General features: G+C 39.5%; 1 protein-coding gene across 1 annotated transcript in view; it reads left to right on the forward strand.

Moving 5' to 3' along the window:
* The window catches only part of LOC113233551 (mitogen-activated protein kinase kinase kinase kinase 5), a 53,662-nt gene extending 37,102 nt beyond the window's left edge, over nt 1-16,560 (forward strand). Inside the window, exons 14-20 of the mRNA XM_026468672.1 lie at nt 606-743; nt 2,757-2,881; nt 8,450-8,582; nt 11,203-11,333; nt 11,483-11,630; nt 12,179-12,305; nt 15,891-16,560. Of these exons, the coding sequence (XP_026324457.1) occupies nt 606-743; nt 2,757-2,881; nt 8,450-8,582; nt 11,203-11,333; nt 11,483-11,630; nt 12,179-12,305; nt 15,891-15,990 (902 nt within the window). The 3' untranslated portion in view covers nt 15,991-16,560. The remainder of the gene's footprint in view (nt 1-605; nt 744-2,756; nt 2,882-8,449; nt 8,583-11,202; nt 11,334-11,482; nt 11,631-12,178; nt 12,306-15,890) is intronic.
* Nucleotides 16,561-23,964: the final 7,404 nt, after the last annotated feature.

Raw genomic sequence — 23,964 nt, forward strand, 5'->3', positions numbered from 1 at the left:
AAAAAAAACATATTGTTATGGAAAAATATTTTATTAAATTTGACCAACATCTGCTGTCCCGATCTTTTCTTCCAGTACAAGAAGTTGTCGTTACAGTTCAGCACTAAAAATATAGCTTTTGTTAATTTTTATGGAAAACTCACGTTTGACTAAAAAATTGAATGTGCCAAAATTGTTTTTACAAAAAAAGACGTAATGGTTCCTAAGACAGTATTCCTGTATCTCCTATAGTTTCTGATGTCCCCATACTACCCAGTAAAAAAACACTGTGTATTGAGCCTAAGGCCGTTTCCAGACTTGTCGGTGTGGTATTGGTACGCTCGGTATACGCAGTACCGAAAGCTTACCGAGCGTTTATATTTCCGATCCCTTCCCGCTCCTGTCCAAACCGCGCCAATCAGAAAGCGCACATTGAAATATAGGCGCTCGGTAGGCTTTTGGTACTGCGTATATCGAGCATACCGCTACCGCACCGACAAATCTGGATACGGCCTAAGGACCCACTTCCATCTTTTTTCATCCCCCTGTTATTTTAAACGTATATCTTGATATTATTACGACCTTTTACTCTTGTGTATTGTGACTAATTCACCTTATAAATGCAGGTAAAACTCCGTCGTTATATCGGCACGAACTACTCGCTCTACTAGGCGGAGCTCGCGGTGGCCGATCGCTACGTGTCCTACCGCCACGGCTGCTGCCTAGAAGATTTGCCCTCACCACGCGTGTACCGGATACAAGAGGTAAGGCATACAAATTGGAGGCGGTTTTTTTTTTCAGTAAGAACGCTGGAAGGTTTCCTTAGTTAGTCCAAAATAGTCTACCAAGCGTTTTTCACCATGTTTTACAATAGAATAGAGTAGGATATGTCATTTACTGCAACCATGGTGTATACAGTTGTTGCAAATAAATAATAGTATCACATGGAACATGGCAAGGTATAGCCAGTTGTACTTAAATCAAGTTTGTATTATAATAACGCGTAATAATATTTAGTGTCAGAATTCATGCAGGATAGTGCTGCAATATTATTATGAGCACAGCCCAGGAATTCTGCTTGCGACTGTATTTTTGAGCACATTCAATCCGAGTATCTTTAAGGTGCGACTGAATAGGGATCGTCTGGGCGAGCTCGTTCCATTGTAGACCCTATCTTTGCTTCACGGCTAGGTAGTGGTCAATAGAAAGTCCATTTACTTTAAAAAAGTCAATATCAAAAAATGCTAAATAAAAACGCCTTTTTAAAGGCACGCTTTCTGAAAATTACTATTAGAATTCGTTGTCAAAATTGCATTCCATTATTAGAAGAAAAGCACCGAAAATCGATTTGACAGAGTCTTTACGAGATATCTGGCAAAATGGTTTAAATCACATTCTGTTAAAACCCATGAAACCATATAAAATATTTTTGGGAACAGTTTATATAGACAGCAAACAAGCATACGGCCCGCCTGATGAAAAGCGGTCGTCGTCGCCTATGAACGCCTGCAACACCAGGTCACGAACGCGTTGCCAACCCTTTACGACCCTTCTCAAACCCGTTTTAAAAGACTCCATGTTGTATTCCTGCGGGAAAACCCCGACAGGGAGTTCATTCCACTTTGGACACACACAATTGGCCACTGTACAAGCGACAGAACAAGCATAGGGAGGCAAAGTCTCTCCTCCAAGACAGTGGTTCAATATCGTCGGTAAGCACAGGATCGTCAACAATTCTCATAACACGTCTTTGAACCGGGTCAAAGAGCCCAATGCTGGCGTCCAGGAGCTCCCGCTCAAAGATGGCAGCAGCTGTATTCCTTGTGGGGACGGACTTGTGACTTATAAAGTAGCAGTCTCTGTTCCGAAGTGGGATACCGCTTAGCCCTGTTGAGCACACCAAGCTTTTTGGACGCCAGGTTTACTTTGCCATCTAAGTGACTACTGGAATTGAACGTCACAAGAGATGTCGACACCAAGGATCCCGATGCACTCCGAGATATTTAATGGCTTGTTCTGAAGGTCTGCAGCAAATGGAGTCTTTTTAGTGGCGAACGCGCGAACTTGTGTCTTGGTGGGGTTAAATTGGACTAAGTATAGTCGTCCCCAATCAGAAATCAATCAGGAATCAATCAACCTCCAAGACTATAATACTAACATCATGAACAACAACTTTTGTTCCATGACTTTTTATAATTAATCAGATTTTACTTTCGTACAAAATTACAAAGACGTAAATTTGATGAATCGTTGTAAAGTCCTAGTAACGCCATCTAGTGGTTTGTAGGATTCAAATTTAGCGTGTCAGGATTATAGCTAAAGGTTCAATAGTGCATGCCTACTGTTTGGTAATTTTCCAAAAAATTGCGAATAGTGGAAACGTTTCCGAAAAATTTTCTAAAAAAATTGAAAAAAAGTTGGAAAAATATAAGTCGAAAGCTCATGTTGTGTTTTTCGTTGAGAAATATCTTTTGAAATTTTATTTAATATGAATTATGTAATAAAATTGTATAGCTAAAAGCAAGCGAGATTTAAAATGATTGGACAACAGCAAAAAAGAGAAACATAGGTAAAAAAATCTTTATAATGGCTCAGTCGTTTTCGTTCAGTTTCTTCAACTTTTCATAAAATATATTAACAGTATTCGGAAAAAATGTAGATTTTTCTGAAAAATTAGATTTTTTCAAAATGGAATTTTTTTCAAAACCCGGCACTATGTATGCCCAACACAATTGGAGAAGGAAAAAATAGTGTTTATGTAATTGATTTGTACACAGGTTGCATCCGCTGCGCCGTGGCCCGTAACCCGTACAACGGGTATAAGTACCTGTGCGGCGCTACCCCAGCGGGGCTGTTTCTCATGCAGTGGTATGACCCGTTACACAAGTTCATGCTGTTGAAGGTAACATTATAAAAGCTACTTTAATAATGTTGTATTTAGTACTATTGCTATTATTGAAACTGATATGTAGTATGTGCTTTTGTAACCCAGCAGTTAGCAATGTGGGCGCTGAATGAACAGGTTAGGGGGTTCTACTCCCGGTAGGAACAGTATGGGCGACGTGACGTTCTAAGATGAGGGGATGTAAGGGGGCACACACCATCACAGCTCTTATTGTCAACCTCACCTGCACGCGGTACATCCTGCAGTAACCGACGAGGCTCTGGCGACCGGTAGTAGGCGGTATAGCCCTTCCCCACATTGGCGCTGTCAAATCTGCTGGCTACCGATGGGCAGCAGCGTCGGTAGTACAAAGGCAGCGCCCTGCGATCTCCAACCCGCATGCCCAGCGTGGAGATTATGGGCAATAACCCCCTTCATGGACGGCACAACCAATCGAAGGCTCCCAGTTCCCGGTCGCCCCGCTATTCCTGGTCACGGTAGCGGCCATGGTCCGGCGGGGTAGGGGGTGCTAAGAATCCCCGGGCTACCGCAGGCTACCAAAAACAACTGACCCTGGCTACGTTTAACGGACGAACTCTTAGGCTTGACGAACACCTTGCACAGTTGGAAGTGGAACTGGAGAACATTAGATGGCATGTTCTGGGGCTGTGTGAAGTCCGAAGAGAGGGAGAGGACACCATAACCCTAGACTCGGGCCATCTACTGTACTTCCGCGAGGGTGATCAAACATTCCAAGGTGGTATAGGATTCCTCGTCAACAGAGTCCTCTCTAACAACGTTGAAGAGATCTCCAGTGTGTCGAACAGGGTAGCGTACCTGATCCTTCGGCTATCAAAAAGGTATAGCCTGAAGATCATTCAGGCCTACGCACCGACCTGAATGTGTCGACATTCGGATGACGATGTAGAAGATATGTACGAGGACATATCGAAAGCCTTACACAACACCACCAAGGCTCACTTCAACGTTGTTATGGGGGACTTTAACGCTAAAGTGGGATTCCCAAATCTTGACGAGTCTCGAGTCGGCCCGCATGGTTATGGAGTAAGGAATCACAGGGGGCAAACGCTAGTCAACTTCCTCGAGCACGAGGGACTCTTCTTGATGAATTCGTTCTTCAAGAAGAAGCCTCAAAGGAAGTGGACTTGGCGAAGCCCCGACGCTGTGACTAAAAATGAGATCGATTTCATCCTGACGGACAAGAGACACATATTCAGAGATGTCTCAGTGATCAACAGGTTTAGCACCGGATCTGATCACCGACTTGTACGAGGCTCTCTGAATATCGATGTCAAACTTGAAAGAAGCCGCTTGATGAAGTCCACGCTCCGTCCTAATCCACTCCAGATCATGGCGGGCTCCGAGAAGTTCCATGAACTTCTCGAAGCGAGATTCGTCGAGCTGAAACCCACCGAGGACGTTGACGAGGCCCTACAAAGCGTGGTTGGGACGCTGAGAAGCGAGGGCATCAAATTCTGTCAATTGCAGCGTACGGGAAAGAAGTCTAAACTCTCGGATGAGACTCTGCGACTTATGACGAAAAGACGCGATGACATCCAGGCCACTTCGTCAGAGAGGTCATACCTAAACAAGCAGATTGCGAAGATGGTACGGCGTGACCTTCGGAGTTCCAATACACGCCTCATTGAGGAGGCGATAGAGCGAAACCGAGGGTCCAAAGTATTCACTCAGCAGCTTGGAAGGAGCCACCTGACGAAGCTTACAACGCACGATGGCCTAACCGTTACGTCAAAGCCGCAGATACTCGCCGAGATAGAGGACTTCTATGGCCGTTTGTACGCTGTAAATGCTCCTCGGGTCCAGCGTGACAATCACGATTTGAGAGCCACCTTGACGCGCCACTATACCGACGACCTGCCAGAAATCAGTCAAGACGAGATCGTGTTGGCTCTAAAACAGCTTAAAAATGGAAAAGCCCCCGGTGAAGACGGAGTTACTTCGGAGCTTTTGAAGTCTGGAGGAGTTCCTATTATCCAGGAACTTCAGAAGCTCTTTAACTTGGTCATTCACTGCGGGAGAACTCCACGGGCGTGGAACAGGAGTATTGTAGTTCTCTTCTTTAAAAAGGGAGATAAAACTCTACTGAAAAACTACCGACCCATCTCACTCCTGAGTCACGTCTACAAGCTGTTTTCTAGAGTCATCACGAATCGCCTCGCAAGAAGACTCGACGAGTTTCAGCCACCGGAACAGGCCGGGTTTCGGGGAGGATATGGCACCATAGACCACATACACACAGTGAGGCAGATTATACAGAAGTCCGAAGAGTATAATCGGCCCTTGTGTTTAGCTTTCGTGGACTATGAGAAGGCCTTTGACTCTGTCGAAACCTGGGCTGTCCTGGAATCCTTACAGCGGTGCCAAGTGGACTATCGTTATATACAAGTGTTGAGATGTCTTTACGATGCTGCTACCATGAGTGTCCAAGTACAGGACCAGCAGTCTGAACCTATCCAATTACGCAGAGGGGTGAGACAGGGGGATGTCATATCCCCGAAACTGTTCACCGCTGCATTGGAGGATATGTTTAAGACGCTGGACTGGAAAAGGATGGGCATTAACATAAACGGCGAGTACATCTCACACTTGCGATTTGCAGATGACATAGTCCTAATGGCAGAATCGCTGGAGGAACTGGATCAGATGCTGAACAGCCTAGCATCCGCCTCGCGGCGGATTGGTCTCGGCATGAACTTTGATAAAACCAAAGTCATGATCAATGACCACATTGATCCGAGACCCATCTGCGTCGATGGCCACCTTCTTGAAGTTGTTTCCGAATACACTTACCTCGGGCAGATTCTGCAGTTAGGTAGAAATAACTTCGAGAAGGAGGCCAGGAGGAGGATTCAGCTTGGCTGGGCAGCGTTTGGGAAGCTACGTCGAGTCTTTTCGTCGCCCATCCCGCAGAGCTTGAAAACAAAGGTTTTCAACCAGTGCGTCCTACCAGTTCTAACGTACGGAGCTGAGTCGTGGACACTCACGATACGGCTAGTCCACCAGTTTAAAGTCGCTCAGCGAGCTATGGAACGAGCTATGCTCGGAGTTTCTCTGAAAGATAAACTCCGTAATGAGGTTATCAGACAGAGAACCAAAGTGATCGACATAGCTCTTCGGATAAGCAAGCTGAAGTGGCAGTGGGCTGGACATATCTGCCGAAGAACCGACAACCGCTGGGGTAAACGAGTTCTTGAGTGGAGACCACGACTTGGCAAACGTAGTGTGGGACGCCCTCCAGCCAGATGGAGTGACGATCTGCGGAAGATTGCTGGCAGGAAATGGATGCGTCAAGCCGAGAACAGGGCGAAATGGCGTGCATTAGGGGAGGCCTATGTCCAGCAGTGGACTGCAATAGGCTGATGATGACGTTCTAAGATATAAGCCGTAATTCGAAATGAATTTCCTTGCTCTGGTCCTTATAGGAGAAAAAAATATTTTAGTTCTTTTCAACCCCAATTCACCCAAAGCTGAGTGTAGAGAGATTTTCCAATGCACGCCGTTTCTTCCGGTCTTATGCCTTGTTCATCCAATTTTTTCCCCCTCCACTTTCAACTCATCGCAGCGGCTGCCTACTGACGCTTCTGTACCTTTCGCTAGGTCTCCATTCAACCACCCTTTTACCCCATCTGTGGTTGTGTAGCATGGTGTGGCTGGTATTTTTTTTTATTAAATTATTTTTCAAAAAGTATACATTGTACAGAAGTCTATCTCCCGCCAAACTGGAAACACTTTGTTGGCGAGCACGCTCTTAGACAATTATAGATGTACTATAATTATCTAAGAACTAGGTACCTGGCAGTGAGAAGGTACTTCTCCTGTAAGTCAGACTTACTTATTAAACAAAACAACATTAACAATTACAATAATATATAAGAAATGCAAGTTCATCCTTACAACAGCAAAATAATTTTTCAAACTTTTTTTTTCAAATAGGAATTTCATTGAATACCACCTTTTTTATTTTAAATTTTATAATGTGCTTACTAAATGTAGGACTTTTCTTAAGAACCCGCATAAGATTCGTTCTTCTCCGTATCTTTGTCTACGTGAATCGATTCTGCAGAGAGATACCCAACATAACCCATTGACTGAGAGAATAAATTGCTCGAATATCCGACGTTTGGGGTTGATAGATATATTGGTATCCTTAAAAACTTCAGTACGAAACACTTTATAAGGAAGTTTAAGTATAGATAAATGGTGTGGTTGTCCACGACGTCAGTGGTCTAAAGATTTGCATCGTGTTCATTCAATTGGTTCTGGTCCGGTTGTTCTGATACTAACATTACAGAGAATACCCTAGTTTGACAACAGGTGTGGTTATCTGTCCCGAAAGTGAAATCAGTTATAGTATTGATTATAATTGGATGTCCAAAAAGTAAACACAGGGCATAGTATAACCGAGCAAAAAATACAATGCGACTGTGAACTGGCAATCGGTTCTATCTCAATTTTGACAACTTAACAGGATGAAGAAAAAATTATTTGTGTCATCTGGTTTATTAAATAAAAACACGTAGTTTTTAAATATTTTTATTAGACGTGTATGTATGTACACTACATATTTTTATTTAATAAGCCAGGTGCTATATAAATGATTTCTTTCTTCATCCTGTAAAGTTGTCAAAATTGAGATAGTACCGGTTGCCAGTTCACAGTCGAGTGATTGGTACAGGCCTACCACTTAGCTGAGTCAGTTCCTGAGGTAGGTGCGCGGTGCGGGAGGAGTGGCTGAGGTAGTTTCAAGTTGCAAGATTTTCCTGACGATATTCAATAGCAAGTTGATTTAAAAAAGTATTTTTTATCTCATTATAGCCATGGTCGGTAATGAGAAGAAAAAAGGCCCTAGTGTTTTATTTGGGGCATTACAGGCATAGTATTTATGTGCAATTGTGATGAAATTGATCTTTTAATTTAAGGTACTTTTATAATAAGGTATAGTCGTATATCTCGTTCATTGTAAACCCTTAACCTAAACCCAAAGCTATAAACTCTTATTCAAAAAACTTAAAATATCGTCCCTTCCTTCCTTATATTATATTCGAGATATGTGTTTTTATCAAAAAACATGTTATTTATTTACTTCAAAAATGTTCCTTTTTTTAACCCGATATGCCTATCGTTTGGCCCGACATATACACACTACTACATGTTTTCAAAGGAATGGCTATAACATGTGCGTAAAATTATATAATGTTTTACCTGACGATATAAAAATGTAACCTACGTCTAGATTTAAAAAAATACTATTTGAATTGCGTAACAAATTGTTTTTATAATGTAAATGAGTTCTTGACATTGAAATTTTGAAGCCTGCGACCCTCTATACATTTATTGCTTTGACATGCGTTCCTCTTTTTTATTAATTACATCATAATTTTTCTTTAATTATGTTATTTAATGAACAAGATTTAATTTTATAATGTAATACGATATGATTTTAATTATATAAGTAATATGACTATGTGTAATAAATGCGAACTGTATTTACGATGTATGCTTACAAGTAAATATATCTCTATCTCTTTCTATCTGTATTTGCAGAACATCGAGTGCACCCTTCCGTCGCCCCTGCTGGCGTTTGAGCTGATCATCACCCCAGAGCTGGAGTACCCGCTGTTGTGCGTCGGTGCCACGAGGAAGCCGCTAAGGCTCAACCTTATTAATATGAACTCAGGTATTAATTTAACTGCCTCCGTGGCCAAACGTTTACCATGCTGACTGCCACGCAGAGGTCCCAGGTTCAATTCCCGGGCCGGGAGAAATATTTGTATGGCCTACATTTCTCTCGTGAATTTCGGTGTAATTTGTAGTTGTCTATGGGTGTGTTTAACTAATGCGGGGCTATGTTGAGTGTGTGCGTTATTATTATTATAATCTTGTATAAACCCACTCTACAAATGACATGTTAAATGCACGGAAGCGATTGACGTTAAAATTTTGGATAATTCAAATTCAAATATCTTTATTTTGGAATGGTATTCATCCATGAGTTGCTATGCTAATGCATTGGGCAAAGTAGAACAAAGGGGGAACGTTCCCATCGGAACCAATTTTGTACATATGATTTAAAAAGCCTACTTTTATTTTCTTTCTAGTATTTAAGCTTTTATTGTACCGTACCTGTATGTTTCTTGATTCAATTAATAAATAATACTTCCTCATGGTACTAACTCATGTTAGTACTACAAATAACATTTTTTTCTAAAACTAATATGCAATCGGGACCAGCGCTTATAAAAAGAACCCTGGACCCTATTTGCAATTTACTCAAAAAGCTGTTGCCGCTGCCACAAACTTTATTTATTTATTCATGGCAAACCAACAGCTTCTTACATTTAATAAAAACAGTAGAATAAACATAAACGCAATTACAGGTTTCCACCTTATAGCTTGAGACAAATCATACACGAGCCTTAACAAACGAACAATAAACAGTATTTCTTAACAACATGCACTTACATAAATATAACAATCCAATACCTGCGCTAATCATAAATTACTCAATAAAATTAAATATAATGTTTGTGAGTTTACGCTTTAGCGCATCAACATTACAATTGAATATATCAACATCCAGGTCATGGTGATTCAGCACACTTTCCAAGCTCTTGCTAGCTCTAAACTATTTTGTTTATAGTTAGTCCTCGTTAAGGGAACTGCAATTGGGTGTGCACCAGAGAAGCCGCTCTTTTTCGCATAATAATAAGCCATCTTAACTATGGCGAACATCCTCGATGCACTGCAAAAACGTGGCAGCTGCAGAAGCGTCCTGAATATATTATTGTACAAAATTCGTAGGGAGCTATGAGATTTTAAGGTGTAGTTGACCCAAAGGCTGCAAGTATAAAAAGACTGGCAATATGCTTTGAATAGGACAATCTTTACATCGTCACTACACCTCGTGAACCTACCGGGTCAACATAATTCTAGTTTTATTTTTTAAAAGTAATTAGTGTCGTGTTACTCATTAGGCATTGAGTATGTAACCAGAAATAGAGACGAAATTCTCGTTTGCGTTGACACCACAAATTAGAAAGCTGAAATAGTACAGCGCCAACAACTGACCTGTGTGTCTCCGTATATTCCAAAAATGTGCATTATTGCAGTAAAGATAATATCTCTAACAATTGCGTGCTGGTCCATTCGGAGGTGTGGGAAAAACAGCAAAACATCTAATTACAAAACAAACGGAATTATATTTCATCATTAATTAAATATTAAATATGTAATTTTGCAATTTTCGTCCAATATAGCAAAGCTCAAGTTAAACTGGACGTGAAACAATTGGCGACACTCGTCAATTGTTTACAATTCGGGCTGGCCAATTAGAGTGCAGTTGTCACCGTAACGATTTGGCAGAAAAGTTTTCAAACAAATTAATTGACATTTCGTCTCTGTTTCTGGTTATATACTCGATGTCATTAGGTAACGTACTTTGGATAACAGTTGAAAGGTTTTTTATTTCTTATATTAACGATTAGGTGAAAGCAGGGTTGACCGCACTGGGCGCTCCAACGGACTCTCTACGGAGAGCCCACGTGGATGCGCGTAGAGTGTTGCGGCGGAACCTACCAATAGATCCGCCGCGGGGGCTGGGAGAGCATCCTCTGAACTTTACAATTGAGGGGCTGTTGTCCTGGCCTCATAGCCCCTGGGTAGCGGACTCGGAGGAGTTTGCTGCCCTGCATGGAGGGGCCCGAGATAATATATAATATAATATAATAATATATATATAATAAATAATAATAAATAACGCACACACTCAACATAGCCCCGCACTAGGGAAACCCTGTGTCGCGGGTGCCATGGACACACATATAGACAACCACAAATAACACCCAAACTCACGAGAGAAATAATTGTAGGCCATACAAATATTTCTCCCGGCCCGGGAATCGAACCTGGGACCTCTGCGTGGCAGTCCGGCATGGTAACCGTTCGGCCACGGAGGCAGTTTGATTGAGTTTGAGATGGAAGGCTCGTCTGGTGTTCGGCGAGCTTTACATTTGGAGTCGGGGGACCGTTGTGTCTCCTTTCTCGGGGAGGGGCTGCGCAGGGCGCGGTTAGCCGCTGGTTGAGGCGCGGACGAGCGACAGCGTACCCATGCCTCTACCTGCAGCGGAGAGGAGGAACACCCCGGGGGTTTGGTGCGGTCGGGTTGTTCCCCTTCAGGGATCAGCCCAGTTCCACATAACCCCGGCTCTGCCCCCGCAGGGGTATCTGTAAGCAGATTCCCTCGGGTGATAGAAAAGAAGCTCGACCGCACTGCATAATGCGTTCGCGACCCTGCGCAGGCGCCACGTGGTTCACGAGCGACGAGCTGGAGGCGCGCGCGCTGGTGGGCGCGGGCAGCTCCAACACCGTGCTGCCGCAGCGCGAGCGCCTGCACACGCTGCGCGCCGTGCACCAGCTCAACAAGGACGCGGTGAGTGGCGGACGAAGCCAGCCTCCTCGAATTACTCTAGGTCACTAGACTAATTCGAGGAGGCTGGTCATTTGACATCACAAAAAAGTTCTTCTAATTACTAGTCATTTTTTGCTGAGATTGAAGACCGTTTGCTTTTAAATTTGCAGGTCCTCGTCTGCCACGAGAACATAATCGACATAATCCCAGTGCTGCCTCCTTCCCTCGACGGCACTCGTTGGCGCGGGGAAGGAGAGGAGAAACGGAGAGGGAAGCTGCTCACTAGAATACAATTCGACTTCAATATCGATAGTATATGTGAGTGAAAAGCCTTTAATTACGGATAGATGTTAGATAAAAATGTGATACAAAGATGGAATCCGACTAGACGTCAACCAGCGTTTGTTGCCTCAACGTGGCTACCCACGGTGTTTTGTGGTTTATTAGTATTATTGATACGGTGTTGTCATGACGTCGCCTCAATGTGTAAGCAGTGGCGAGGCGTCCATATAACTCGTTTCCCACCGGCTTGCCTAAAATGTACCAACTTTTAGTTGTAATTCACTAAATTTTATGTATTGAATAACTTAAAAATAGTGGTGGAAGCCAAGCCTGCGCCTACTCCCCCGATAATGGAAATGGGAAGGCGGAATTTAATCGTGTAATTCCATCGCACACTCTCCGTGATATATCTTGTAAAATACCGATAAGCAGGCAACTTTTCGGCGGGGTTCAAGGCTCTGCAGCTTCGTCTCTACTAATTCCGAGTCACCACATAAGCGTCTTGCCACGCTTGTAAATTTAATCCAAGGTTTAAAATGGATTGAAACGAAGTATAACAAGAAAATCATGATTATTTTTTTCAGTGTGCCTGGCAGACTCAGTGTTGGCGTTCCACCGCCACGGAGTGCAGGGCAGGTCGCTACGCAGCAATGACGTCACGCAGGAGATCAGCGACCCAACGCGCACGTATCGACTGCTAGGACACGACAAGTTAGTATAAGAATAATAAGAATAAGAATACTTTATTACGTAAGCACTGAGACAGACATGATCTTAAAATTAAAATACAATATTATAAACTTTAAACTAAAATAAGGTACTTACAACAAAAGTTAAAACATAATTATAATGATAAATCTGTAATAGATTTCTCATAGATGGCGCTACGACTAAAAAGTCGTTGAAAGACCAAGTACAAAGACACGACGCAAGCACAGAAAAATTCGTGAGGTCCGTTGGTTCGTTCCGTGGCTTAGTTGGTATAGAGTCTGGCACGGTATGCAAGAAGACGTCGGTTCGAATCCGACCGGATCGAAGGAATTTTTTCTGAGTGTTTTTTCTGAGTGTTCGATCTTTGTATTAATAATTATAATTATAATGATTAAAACAAAATAAAAAATGTAATAATAAATGCGTGTCGCGGCACACACAAACGGGATTTGCTCAGCCATTAGCTACAGGCTGATAGATTTTCAGCCTGCACCGCTGGTTTTCAGCAAACCCGATGTGAGTGAAGCACGAACTCGAGCGCAAACAAAACAAATACATGCATAACATGTGCGTGAAACTTGGTATATACTAAAATATAATACGAATACATATATACATAAAACAGCGTAAGTGTAAACTAATTTCGTTACTTAATTAATAGATATATACATGTGTTATATGAAGATGTAATTAATATTGTGTGCAGTAAGTAATAAATAATGTGTGAGAAAGAAATAAACATTTCGAACCTTTCATGTTAATTGAAGACGTCGATCGTTCGTCGTCTTTCATCTATTTACTGCTAGATAGCAGCACATTGAAGATATTCTCAATATAATGTCGATAAGAAAACAAAAATAAATGAACAAAATGTAACTAGCAATAAAAGGTATTGAACTTTAAAGGTAATAATAATAGTAATTAAAGGTATTTAACTTGGCGTACTGTTGAAAAGTCTATACTGACTGTTATTTAAATTAAATAACAGTCAGTATAGACTTTCCGACTATATTTAACTGACTTCAAAAATAGAATACCTTCTCAATTCGACTGTTTTTTTGTTTATATGTCGACCCCTCCTACGTAAAGTATCGTATGTCGAAATTGCCAAGTTTACAGGGGAGCGTTTTAAAGTAGATCATCATAGATCATCAAACCGATATCTAGGATTGTATAATACTCTATTTGAGTACGAGCTTTGCCGAATAAAACTGAGAAAGGCTAAAGTCACGTGTTATGCTTATTTCAGTGAATTCAGAACGTTAATACGCTCCCCTGTAAACATGGCAATTTCGACATACGACACTTTACGTAGGAGGGGTCGATCTTACGCAATTGTTCCGACATTTGTGAACAAATTTCGTTTATTTTTTTTGTTGGAAAGAGGATACCTCAATAATAATAAATACCATTCAAATTTGAAGAAAATGTTCAATCTCTAAGGGCCGCAAGCTGCGTCCTTAATCCCGGTCGACCGGGCCATTGTCGAGGAGTAATGCCTTTCCCATTTAAAAATTCATAAGTAACTGTCAAAAAAGAATACTATAATAAATTATTCAGTATTAATAAATTAGAATTTTATTAATACAAAGATCGAACATTTAGAAAAAATTCCTTCGATCCGGCTGGATTAGAACCAACGTCTTCAAGCAAACCGTGGCAAACGCTATGCCAACTAAGCCACCTAACTAAGCCAACTAACGAACAACCTTAGATCTTAGACCTTTGTTTTTGGTTTTTAACGACATTTTGCCGCAGCGCCATTTGTGAGAAATCTATTTATCACAGATGGCGATACGGCAAAAAAGTCGTTAAAAACTAAAAATAACGATCTGCAATAAGCACATAGAAAAATTCGTTAGGTCCGCTTGCTTTGTTTTGGTTTGCCGTTTGGTTTGGTGTTCTAAGTGTTCGATGTTTGTATTAATAATTATAACAAATTATTGGAGTAATTTCACCATCGAGTATATAACCAGATATAGAGACGAAATGTCATTTAATTTGTTTGAAAACTATTCTGCCCTATCATTACGGTGACAACTGCGCCTCGATTGGCCAACCCGAATTCGAAACAATTGACGGGTGTCGTCAATTGTTTCACTTCAAATCGACCACTTAACATTAGCTTTGCTATAATGGACGAAAATTGCAAAATTACATATTTAATTACCGATGAAATTTGATTCCGTTTGTTTTATAATTATTAAAAAAAAATTAGATGTTTGCTGTTTTCCCCACACCACCGACTCGAACAGCACGCCATTGTTAGAGATATTATCTTTATTACAATAAACACGGAATATTTTTGGAATATACGAAGACGTGCACACAGGTCAGCTGTTGGAGCTGTCTTTTTTTTTTTTTTTTTTATACATGACAGGCAAATGACTCCACTCCACCTGATGTTAAGTGGAAAGTGGTATCCAAACGCGAAGGAACCTAGTGCAGCGATGAACCCTCACTGCACTAGCCACCTCCACCCTGCCTGCCTACAATATGCCTCTTCACGCCTCGTTTGAAGGACCCCATATCATAAGAGGGAGGGAAGACATGTGCCGGAAGGGAGTTCCATTTGTCAACCGTGCGGCAGAGAAAGGAGCCACCAAACCTTTTAGTACGCGATGGAATTCGGCAGGTAGTGAAACGGTGACTACGAAGGCCAGCACGCGTGCTTCTGAGCAGGAACGGGGAAGGGGGGATGAGGTTGAACAGCTCTTCTATATTTCAGTGCAAACGAGAGTTGATATTTATAAGTGATGTATCACTGATGAGTGAACAGGAATGTATGGCCAATATTTCGTCTCTATTCTGGTTATATCTCGATGAGTTTCACAAAAGTAATTTAATGTCACGGTAGTCAAACATTGTGACATTCTAATTATGAATATAAAGATCGAAACTCACAGAAAACTTTCGTCGACCCGGTGGGCCTTGAACCCACGGCCATGCTGCATTGTAGCATTGCTCTCACCATCTGAGCCACGGGTCCAGTTACCGAGTCGTCGAAATTCTCTTATGTGTTTTTATTATAGGTCTTTGTACTGATTGTCGGCATTCGTCGCCGCTAGTGACATCTAGTGAGAGATATTTGAATAACCTTCTCACCATATTTCACAAAAGTCTCAATAAATACATCGCGTCATTGAATAAACTTAAAAAAATGTTATATTAAACGAAATGAAATATTTATTCGCAACATACCAAGCCAGCCAATTGAAGATAATAATGTCATAAAATTAAAATTATTTCATTTGTCAAATAAGCAATGTCAAATAAAATTAAATAAAAATGCCAATAAATAACAACAGCAATAAAATCGTAAAATTAATAATATCAGAGCAATAATATCAGCAGACAAATGCACGGTAGGCCATCGAGGCAGTCCTCTGATCATATATGCGCTTTAGACGGTGTAAAGATCATACAAATCGATTCACCTTTGCACATACTGAATCAACCTGTGGTTTTCATGTCAGTTGGGAGTCCAATACTATGCCGAGAAAATTTCTGGATGACAATTTGCACAATTTCGTGTTCATGACAACTTACAGAATTTATTTATTAATTAATCAAATATTATTACAGAGTGGTGGTTCTAGAATCGCATATACTCCAGAGCAACACCCTCTCCGGTGAAGACGGCAACGACCTTTACATCTTAGCTGGACACGAGGCTTCATACTAAGGAACCCAGCCAATAACTCTCTGGTAAACATAGGGTACCAAAAACGAGCATTTGCCACGCTTGGTATGCAGGTATAATGTTGCAAAGTACTAGAGGTATAGGCCCTGTCTCCTGAATTTACATCTTAGCCGCCTTCTATGACAGGGAGGATATAGTGTGGTTTCTTTTCATAACTGCGAACCAGTGTAACTAGAATGTAAACTGAGAGATAGTTTTGAAAATGGTCACACTGTCTAGGCACTGAATACTATCACGTTCGGTGGACTTAGCGAAGCTCACAATGTTTTTAATGGTATGTCAACCGTACAACGGATGTTTTAAAGAGGTACATAGAAAGTGTATGGTCGGCAAAAATGTGAAGTAAGAATTGATTCTACAAACTCTGCGAAATATACACCAATAATTAATTGAATGTAAGAGATTCTTATAAGAAATTACTATTTTAAAACAAGTTACGGTCAATAATTCGAATAATAATAATTATAACGTAGATGTTTATTCCATTATTATAAAGTATTTTCGAAAACGGTGGTAGCCGAGTAGGAGATTGGTTGGTTCGAAACTTGTGACAGCATATACGGCCAATGGTAAAAAAAAACACAGTAATGAAATCTGCACAATAATAAAGGATAACAAATATTACAGGCCTATCGGTTAAGAGTCTATACTACTTCAAATGGTTTTAGTTAATTCCGCGTGACACTGAAAGTGTTGAATCAATCTCTTTGGAAAAAATATATAGTAAAATTTAGGATATATACTGATTAGTATACAGGGTGAAAACACGATTTCTTTCCACGATAGAAATAGAAACACAAACTTACTTCGAAATTTTACAAGAAAACCCCTGTATTCAATACGTACTTTACATATTACATTACCAATGATTTCCTTTATATCAACTGAACTAAATACAATACGTATAGTATATGGTATACATTTTCGAAATGGTTTTAATTTCGTTTGTAAAAAAATAAATTCTAAAGCCAGTGTCCCTGTCACTCGACCCAAGCAAAATGAACCGTATTAGAACGGCAAAAAATTTAATTTGAACTGAGGTTAGTATCGACTTTTAAGCGGTGGGCCTAAAGCTTTTGAGTTATGGAAATCGGAAACAACGACGGTACGACGAACACCCAGACCCGATACAATATAGAAAAGTTAATTTCTACAGTGACCCTTTTGAATCGAACAAGGGACCTCAGAGATGGCGACACCATGGGAACTGGTGTGCAAGCCACTCGTCAACGGAGGTCGTCAAAAATCACCACGAGATTTCACAACACTTTCATGACCTCGGCGGTCCAATGTGTTCCAGTCTTGTTAAGACTAATTTCAGTTAATTTATTTCAGTGAATTCAGAATTTCAAAACGCTCCCCTGTAAACTTGGCAATTTCGACAATTTAGGAAACAAACTTTTCTGAATTTCTTCTTATACGATGTCACAGTGACGGAACGAACAAATCATGCATATTTTTTTCTATTTAATACGGATATTTGACCGTTTGGCACTTAACCGGGTTTTGGTTAATGGACGGCAGAATTGCTATTGTAATTTACTTGTTATCCTGCTCTTCAATCGCGAGTCGATGGCACGATGATGATGTAGTCTATTTGACACAAAAAGTACATTTAATTTGGATATTTACTAAATTGCTGATTAAACGAGATAAAAATTATGATATGTATAGTAATAATTCCAATATTTTTTTTATAATATCAAGTGACGGGACGAGCAATTCGTGTACCTGGTGGTAAAGCTACACGCCTGTCCAAAGCAGTTGCAATGCCATTCAGAGCTTTAAATCGCTAAGATTTAAGGCGCATTGTCGCTGAGCCTGAATCTTTGAGATATTTGACATATCTGTAATTTCACCAGCAGCTCACATCACTGCTCGACGACAATAATAAGTACGGCGACAATAATTCCCTGGAAGAAGTAAATTTTGGAGGTCTGCTCTCGTTTTTGGACTGACATCCGTCTGAAATAATCACTGTCAAATAACTAATTTAAATTAATTTATTCATAAAACAGATTACAATGGTCAAAGTTGGTTAGTAACAAGAGAATTCTTATATACTCCCGGACACGTATTTCTAGCCATCTCGCATTTTTGTCGTAAAGGGCTAGAACACAAAAATAGTGTTGTCATCGAAGAAAAAGTTTTCTCCCGGTTTTACTAATCCAAATTCCAAACAAGGTAAGCTCTTGTTTGGAATTTGGAATTAAATCATCGTGGGGAAAGTTAGTCATTATTCACGACACTCGAGGCTTCTCTCTCTCGAGACAAGTGAAAATGACAAATCCGCACGTGTATCAAACGACGTTTTTTAATACATTTGCGAAAAAACTACATTGAAAGTAAAATAAAACAGTATATTTTAGTGGCACAGCGCGCAGCGGTCTCGCGTAACACTCACCTCCGGTCATTGTTAATACTCAATCAGCCATCTTTATGGAAAATAATTTGGTATTTTTAAATGTAACCCGTTGTTTTATAAAACACCTGTGCAATTTAAACAAATACGATGTTTGTTAGTAAATATAAGTTTTAATGACGAATGACTTACGTCACAAAGCACATAAGTATAAATAAATATACAACCTTTTTAGTTCTATGTTTAACTTTAAGACTTGAAACAACAGTAAATTAAAAAAAAATGGAAAATTAAAAAGCACTAGTGCGAAAAATCCAACTTAAGACACGATTTGTAGTACGAAAAATACCACGCTTAGAGTAACTGTATTATAAAAAGACGTTTAGTATACTAGTTTCAAAATTGCAGTGTTTTTGATCAATCAAACATTGTTAAAGCTTAGGGCACTTAATTCTGAAAATGCGTAGTGGCTCTAACCATGTGTCCGGAATTGTATCTTAGTTACTGTACCTACCTACGTCTAAATAAATTAGTGCCTGAACAACAAGAAAAGTTACTTCCTGTTGATCAGCACTTGGGCAAAATGGCGCATCTATGGAGAGTCATACCTTGCCTGCCTGCTGGCCTGCAGCCTGCAGAGCATCGAGGCATCTTTTTGCGCATTATTGCATAAAAGTCATCAGTTCTAAATAGGGCAAACATGCCCGAGGCGCTGCAGACCCACGGTACCTCCATCAGCATCCCGAAGACTCGAAGGAGGCTGGCCCAGAGGCTACACGTGTGGAAGACTTGCCAGGATGTTTTAAATAATATTACTTTAACTTGCTTACTACAACGTGCAAATCGTCGGGCCAACATGTTGCACCTAACTGCCAGCACCCTTCTTTCCCTTTCGATGTCCAAATGGTCCCTAAAGTTATACTCGTATTTAATAGATTTTTCATAGATGGCGCTACGGCTAAAAAGTTGTTGAAAAACAAATGCAAAAATCCGACAACAAGCACTTAGAAAAATTCGTGAGGTCCGCTGGTTCGTTCAGTGGCTTAGTTGGTATAGCGTTCGGCACAGTTAGCTAAGAGACGTCGTTTATAACAAACTAGTGGAGTAATTTCACAAAAAATAATTGAACATCAATTCAATACAAATTTAAGTGATAACACTATTAAATACTATTATATTTAATACTCGATCAAGTTAAAATACAATGACAAGTATGAAACTTCATTCGCATCATGCGTTTTTTAATTTCGTCGAGTAGGTATTACTTATTTGACAGTAATTGTTTATCGAGAACGAGAGTATTGGGCCTGGTGTGAGTGTTCTGAGTAACGCCTGGTACAGGTAACTGATGTGATTGGTTGTGTACCACAATAACCCCGTAAACAGTAGGGTATTAACATGTTTTCAAAATGCTACGATTGCTGCAGACTGCATTACGATGTTTTGCTTGATTTTTAAACCAAATATCATAGATAATTTAGACTGAACTTATACTCCGTCCAACCATTTATAATTCATTTTTTTTCTTCTTTCCATAAAGGAAAAGGCAAAAGTTTTACACCATACAGCCAAGTCTTGGTGCATTATTCTTTTTTTGGTACATGAAGTTGAATTATATTTCTGTAAATATGGCCGCCACAAAGAGGATAGGCAATTTGAGGCGGCGGATAGGCAATTTGAGGCGGCGGATAGGCAATTTGAGGCGGCGTGCTTGGATTGACTCGGGATTCCTTAGAACGGGCCGATACGGGTGTTTTAGTTCGAAATTCGTATAATTTCGCGTTTTAATCTTCGATTAAGGCACAATAGCACTATCCTATTCCACTTTAAACTAGATTTCACAAAATAATTGAAAGTCAAAATAAAAACGACACTTTTCCCTCCAAAAGGTTCAGAGCGAATCCCAACCATTTATAATTAACTTTTGACGGCTCGAATTCTAATCAATTAGTGATGTCCTAATGCGTTACCGATTCGATTTTTTTATAACAATCGATTTTATTTATGAAGAAGTTTAAATCGTGAATGTGAGCGGTTTTAAAAAAGAAGATATTGTCTGATTGGGATCGTGACGATGCATTTGACAATTTGTGTACTCAAAAATGAATAAATTAATGTTAATGTGGATTCAAGCGATGATTCTCGTTCATATGGAAAAAAATCCGACGATTTATTATAATAATAAACAATAAAAATTTATTATTATTTATTTCATTTCATTATAATTTACTAGGCAGGTACCAAAATATATCAACAGTTACAGAATCTGTTAGCTCGATAAATATCGGAGCTAAAGAGCACGTCGTTGCACTAAAATTAAAAATAAAAGAGTCCAGGGGGCCTACTATGAGCTTATAACCAGCCAGCCAAATTCCATGCAATTCACTTGGCGTGCTAAAACTGGATTGCTGTAATTAACCTACATAAAGTTGAACGGGAATGGCATGACAGGATGATGAATTTTACTTTTTAAACGTGAATTATTGTCGCTGGCAGGCATCTAACAAGAGCGAGATGAAACTACATACTAAATCATATTAAAGAAATAGACACGATGTACTATCCTGGGAGCGTTCACGTATTATTGACCGATTGTATTCAAAATGAGAATAATTATATTTTTTTTACTAATTATACTTATTACGTTCTTTTGTAATATCGGCAACTTTTCATTCATACTTTACAATTTGTCGTACGACAAAATTACATGTCATCTTTAGTCATAATCATTGAAATTATTAAGGAGAGTTTGTGATTTGATAACATAATTGGAACGTATCTTGTATTCGTACATTTTCATTGATTGCATTATAGTCAAATTTGGCACTATTTGAAAGCTATTTTACGATTTTCGGTCAATAAAATTATTAAAATTGCTATAACATTCATGCCAATAATTTATCAACAATACTTTAAAGATTGGAAACTCAAACTAACATTTTCAAAAAACGCGTAATAGTTACTTAATAGTATTTATTTATTGACAATTGGCTATATAGCATAAAAAGATAACAAATAATATGAAACTAAAAATACAATAAAACTTAAACGAAATTTCTTAAAAATGTAACAAAATGTGAACGGATTTCGAATGGGAAACGTAAACTGCATGGACAGTGAATTGTTTTTCTGAGGTTTATGAATTTGACAGGCAATCCAACTTACAGGCCTAAATAGAATTGCTCTAAGAGCTCATAGTAGGCCCCCAGGCAGTTATAGCATTTTTTCTTCTATGGTTGGTATGTCAATAATTTAATTTTACTGCCTCTGTGGCCGAACGGTTACCATGCCTTACTTACTACTTACTTACTTACGATGACTGCCACGCAGAGGTTTCAGGTTCGATTTCCGGGCAGAAATATTTGTATGGCCTACATTTATTTCCCTCGTGAGTTTGGGTGTAATTTGTGATTGTCTACGTGTGTGTCCATGGCACCCGCGACACAAGGTTTCCTTAGTGTGGGGCTGTGTTGAGTGTGTGCGTCATTATTATTATTATTTTTAATAATTACGAAACTTCAGAGGCATGCATATGTCAAAAGTTATATAAATGATTGGACGGAGTATAATTCGAATTTACTCAATTGTGAGAGTCTAAACACGGGCCTTCTGCATGGCAGGTAAGCATTCTCCTAACTGGGCTATCACTCTTACACTTCAAAATCGAGAGAATAAAAATAGTATATATATTCCAAAGTTAATTACGAGCTCTCAACATGTTTCACCTATTTGAGACATGTTGCATAAACATATTATTGCTAATTTCAGAGCGATGCTTTCGATATCGTTACACAATAGAACTTAATTCCACAAGTCAGATAATGCGGCGTGTTATAAACATCAAAACAAACATTTATATCACAACATAGAATTTGATATCCTGATTCCAATTATATTTTTTCCAAGACGGAGTACAATGACACTTGTAATGTTGCCATTTAAAAGTAAAATTTTTAATAGTCATGTAGTTGTCAACAGTTTTATCGATAAATTGTGAAAGGAGATATAATTTTGCAGAAACGCAAAAGGATTGACGTCTTATTGATTAATTACTATGCTTTATCGCTTTCTTTTTTATTGTATGATTACTAACTATAGTACCGGCACGCACTTTGTCCGCTCATCAAGTTTCGTATTCATTCATAATTACGTTGAAGGAGCTAATTGCTGTCCATTGTTGTCAATAGTGACGTGCAATAAAATTTATGGAATATATAATTTTACGACACAACTCGGTATTTGTTTTTCGAAATTCGAAATTTAAAAAAAACTAATGCGATCGTCACTTATGGGATCGCTGGCCAGCACAACTTCCACCTCCGGCAAACTCGCGTCAAAGCTCAATGTAAAACAAAACAGTTTCGCATTGACGATAATATTCAAGTAAACATTTTTATTTTCGTTTTATTAAAACTTTTTAATCACCTACCCCTTGCAATACTAGTTATAATTCTAATAACTTCTAGATGCGACTCTCATTTGATTACTTTTTATATTATATTATACTATTTATATAATTTTTTTTCGATATTCTATTCTATTTTTAAGTTTCTGGCTTCTCTTATAGATTTTTAGATGTTTAATTAATTGACATTGCTCTTATTTTTTTCACTATTGTAAACTGTCAAAACGGCCATCATAGCACGTCTGTACTGTAAGCGACGGGACGAACAAGTCGTGCGCCTAGTGGCAAGTCCAGGCCAGTTACAGTGCCACTCAGAGCTTGACAAGTTCCATGTGCCTGCCGTTCCACCAGCATTTTCGCTCCACAAAACCGAAATGCATTAATGCTCACCAGACATGGGCAGTGGGTGAAAACCCTATCAACCGGGTTTTAAACGGGTTTTTTCCCAAAGCACCGGATTTTAATCCATTTCTGCGCAAAACGTGGTTAGAAATGGCGAATACGGTATTTGGTATAATTCCATACTTATTACAAATTTCGATGTAAAAATAATTTTTTAGAAAAAGAGGCATCTTCTTACTGTACCTGCCTTGCAAACCTGTGGATTCTCACTACGAAGAATGCACATTACTATTCGACATTTACGAAAATCGATTGAATATCTATTTTTTGTACTCGATTGTTTTCAATGCGTTTTTCAAGCGAACCAATTCAATAGAAAGGCAAATCGAATCGTCTAAATCAGAAAGCAATAAACATTTTGTAATAATATTGTTGCGAACCGGTCTTATACCCGCTCGGCACGAGACGTGAGGGAGGACGACACAGCTAGCGTGACGTCACGGCGAATGGCAGCGCCGCAGCGGCACTCGCCTAGTCGACAGCCACCAGGGCGACCGTCGACCCCCATACATTTATTTATATAGACCAAATCCATGTACAATTGAGACCGCGATTATTTTATTTATTTATTTGTATTCAGGTTATAAAGACACTCTTAAATACATAACCTTATAGACTAACATACATAATAATACAATAAAACACTCATATAACATATACTCTCTGCTAGACCGTCAGGGTGTATACCAGTTATTATACCAGTCCTATTGTTAATACATTTCACTTTTATTTCACGTCTGTTAGGGCCCTAACAAATATCATTATATTTGCACGAAACGCGATTAAA

The sequence above is a fragment of the Hyposmocoma kahamanoa genome, unplaced genomic scaffold (assembly GCF_003589595.1).
Source record: "Hyposmocoma kahamanoa isolate Upper Pololo Valley unplaced genomic scaffold, ASM358959v1 79, whole genome shotgun sequence".
NCBI classification, from domain to species: domain Eukaryota; kingdom Metazoa; phylum Arthropoda; class Insecta; order Lepidoptera; family Cosmopterigidae; genus Hyposmocoma; species Hyposmocoma kahamanoa.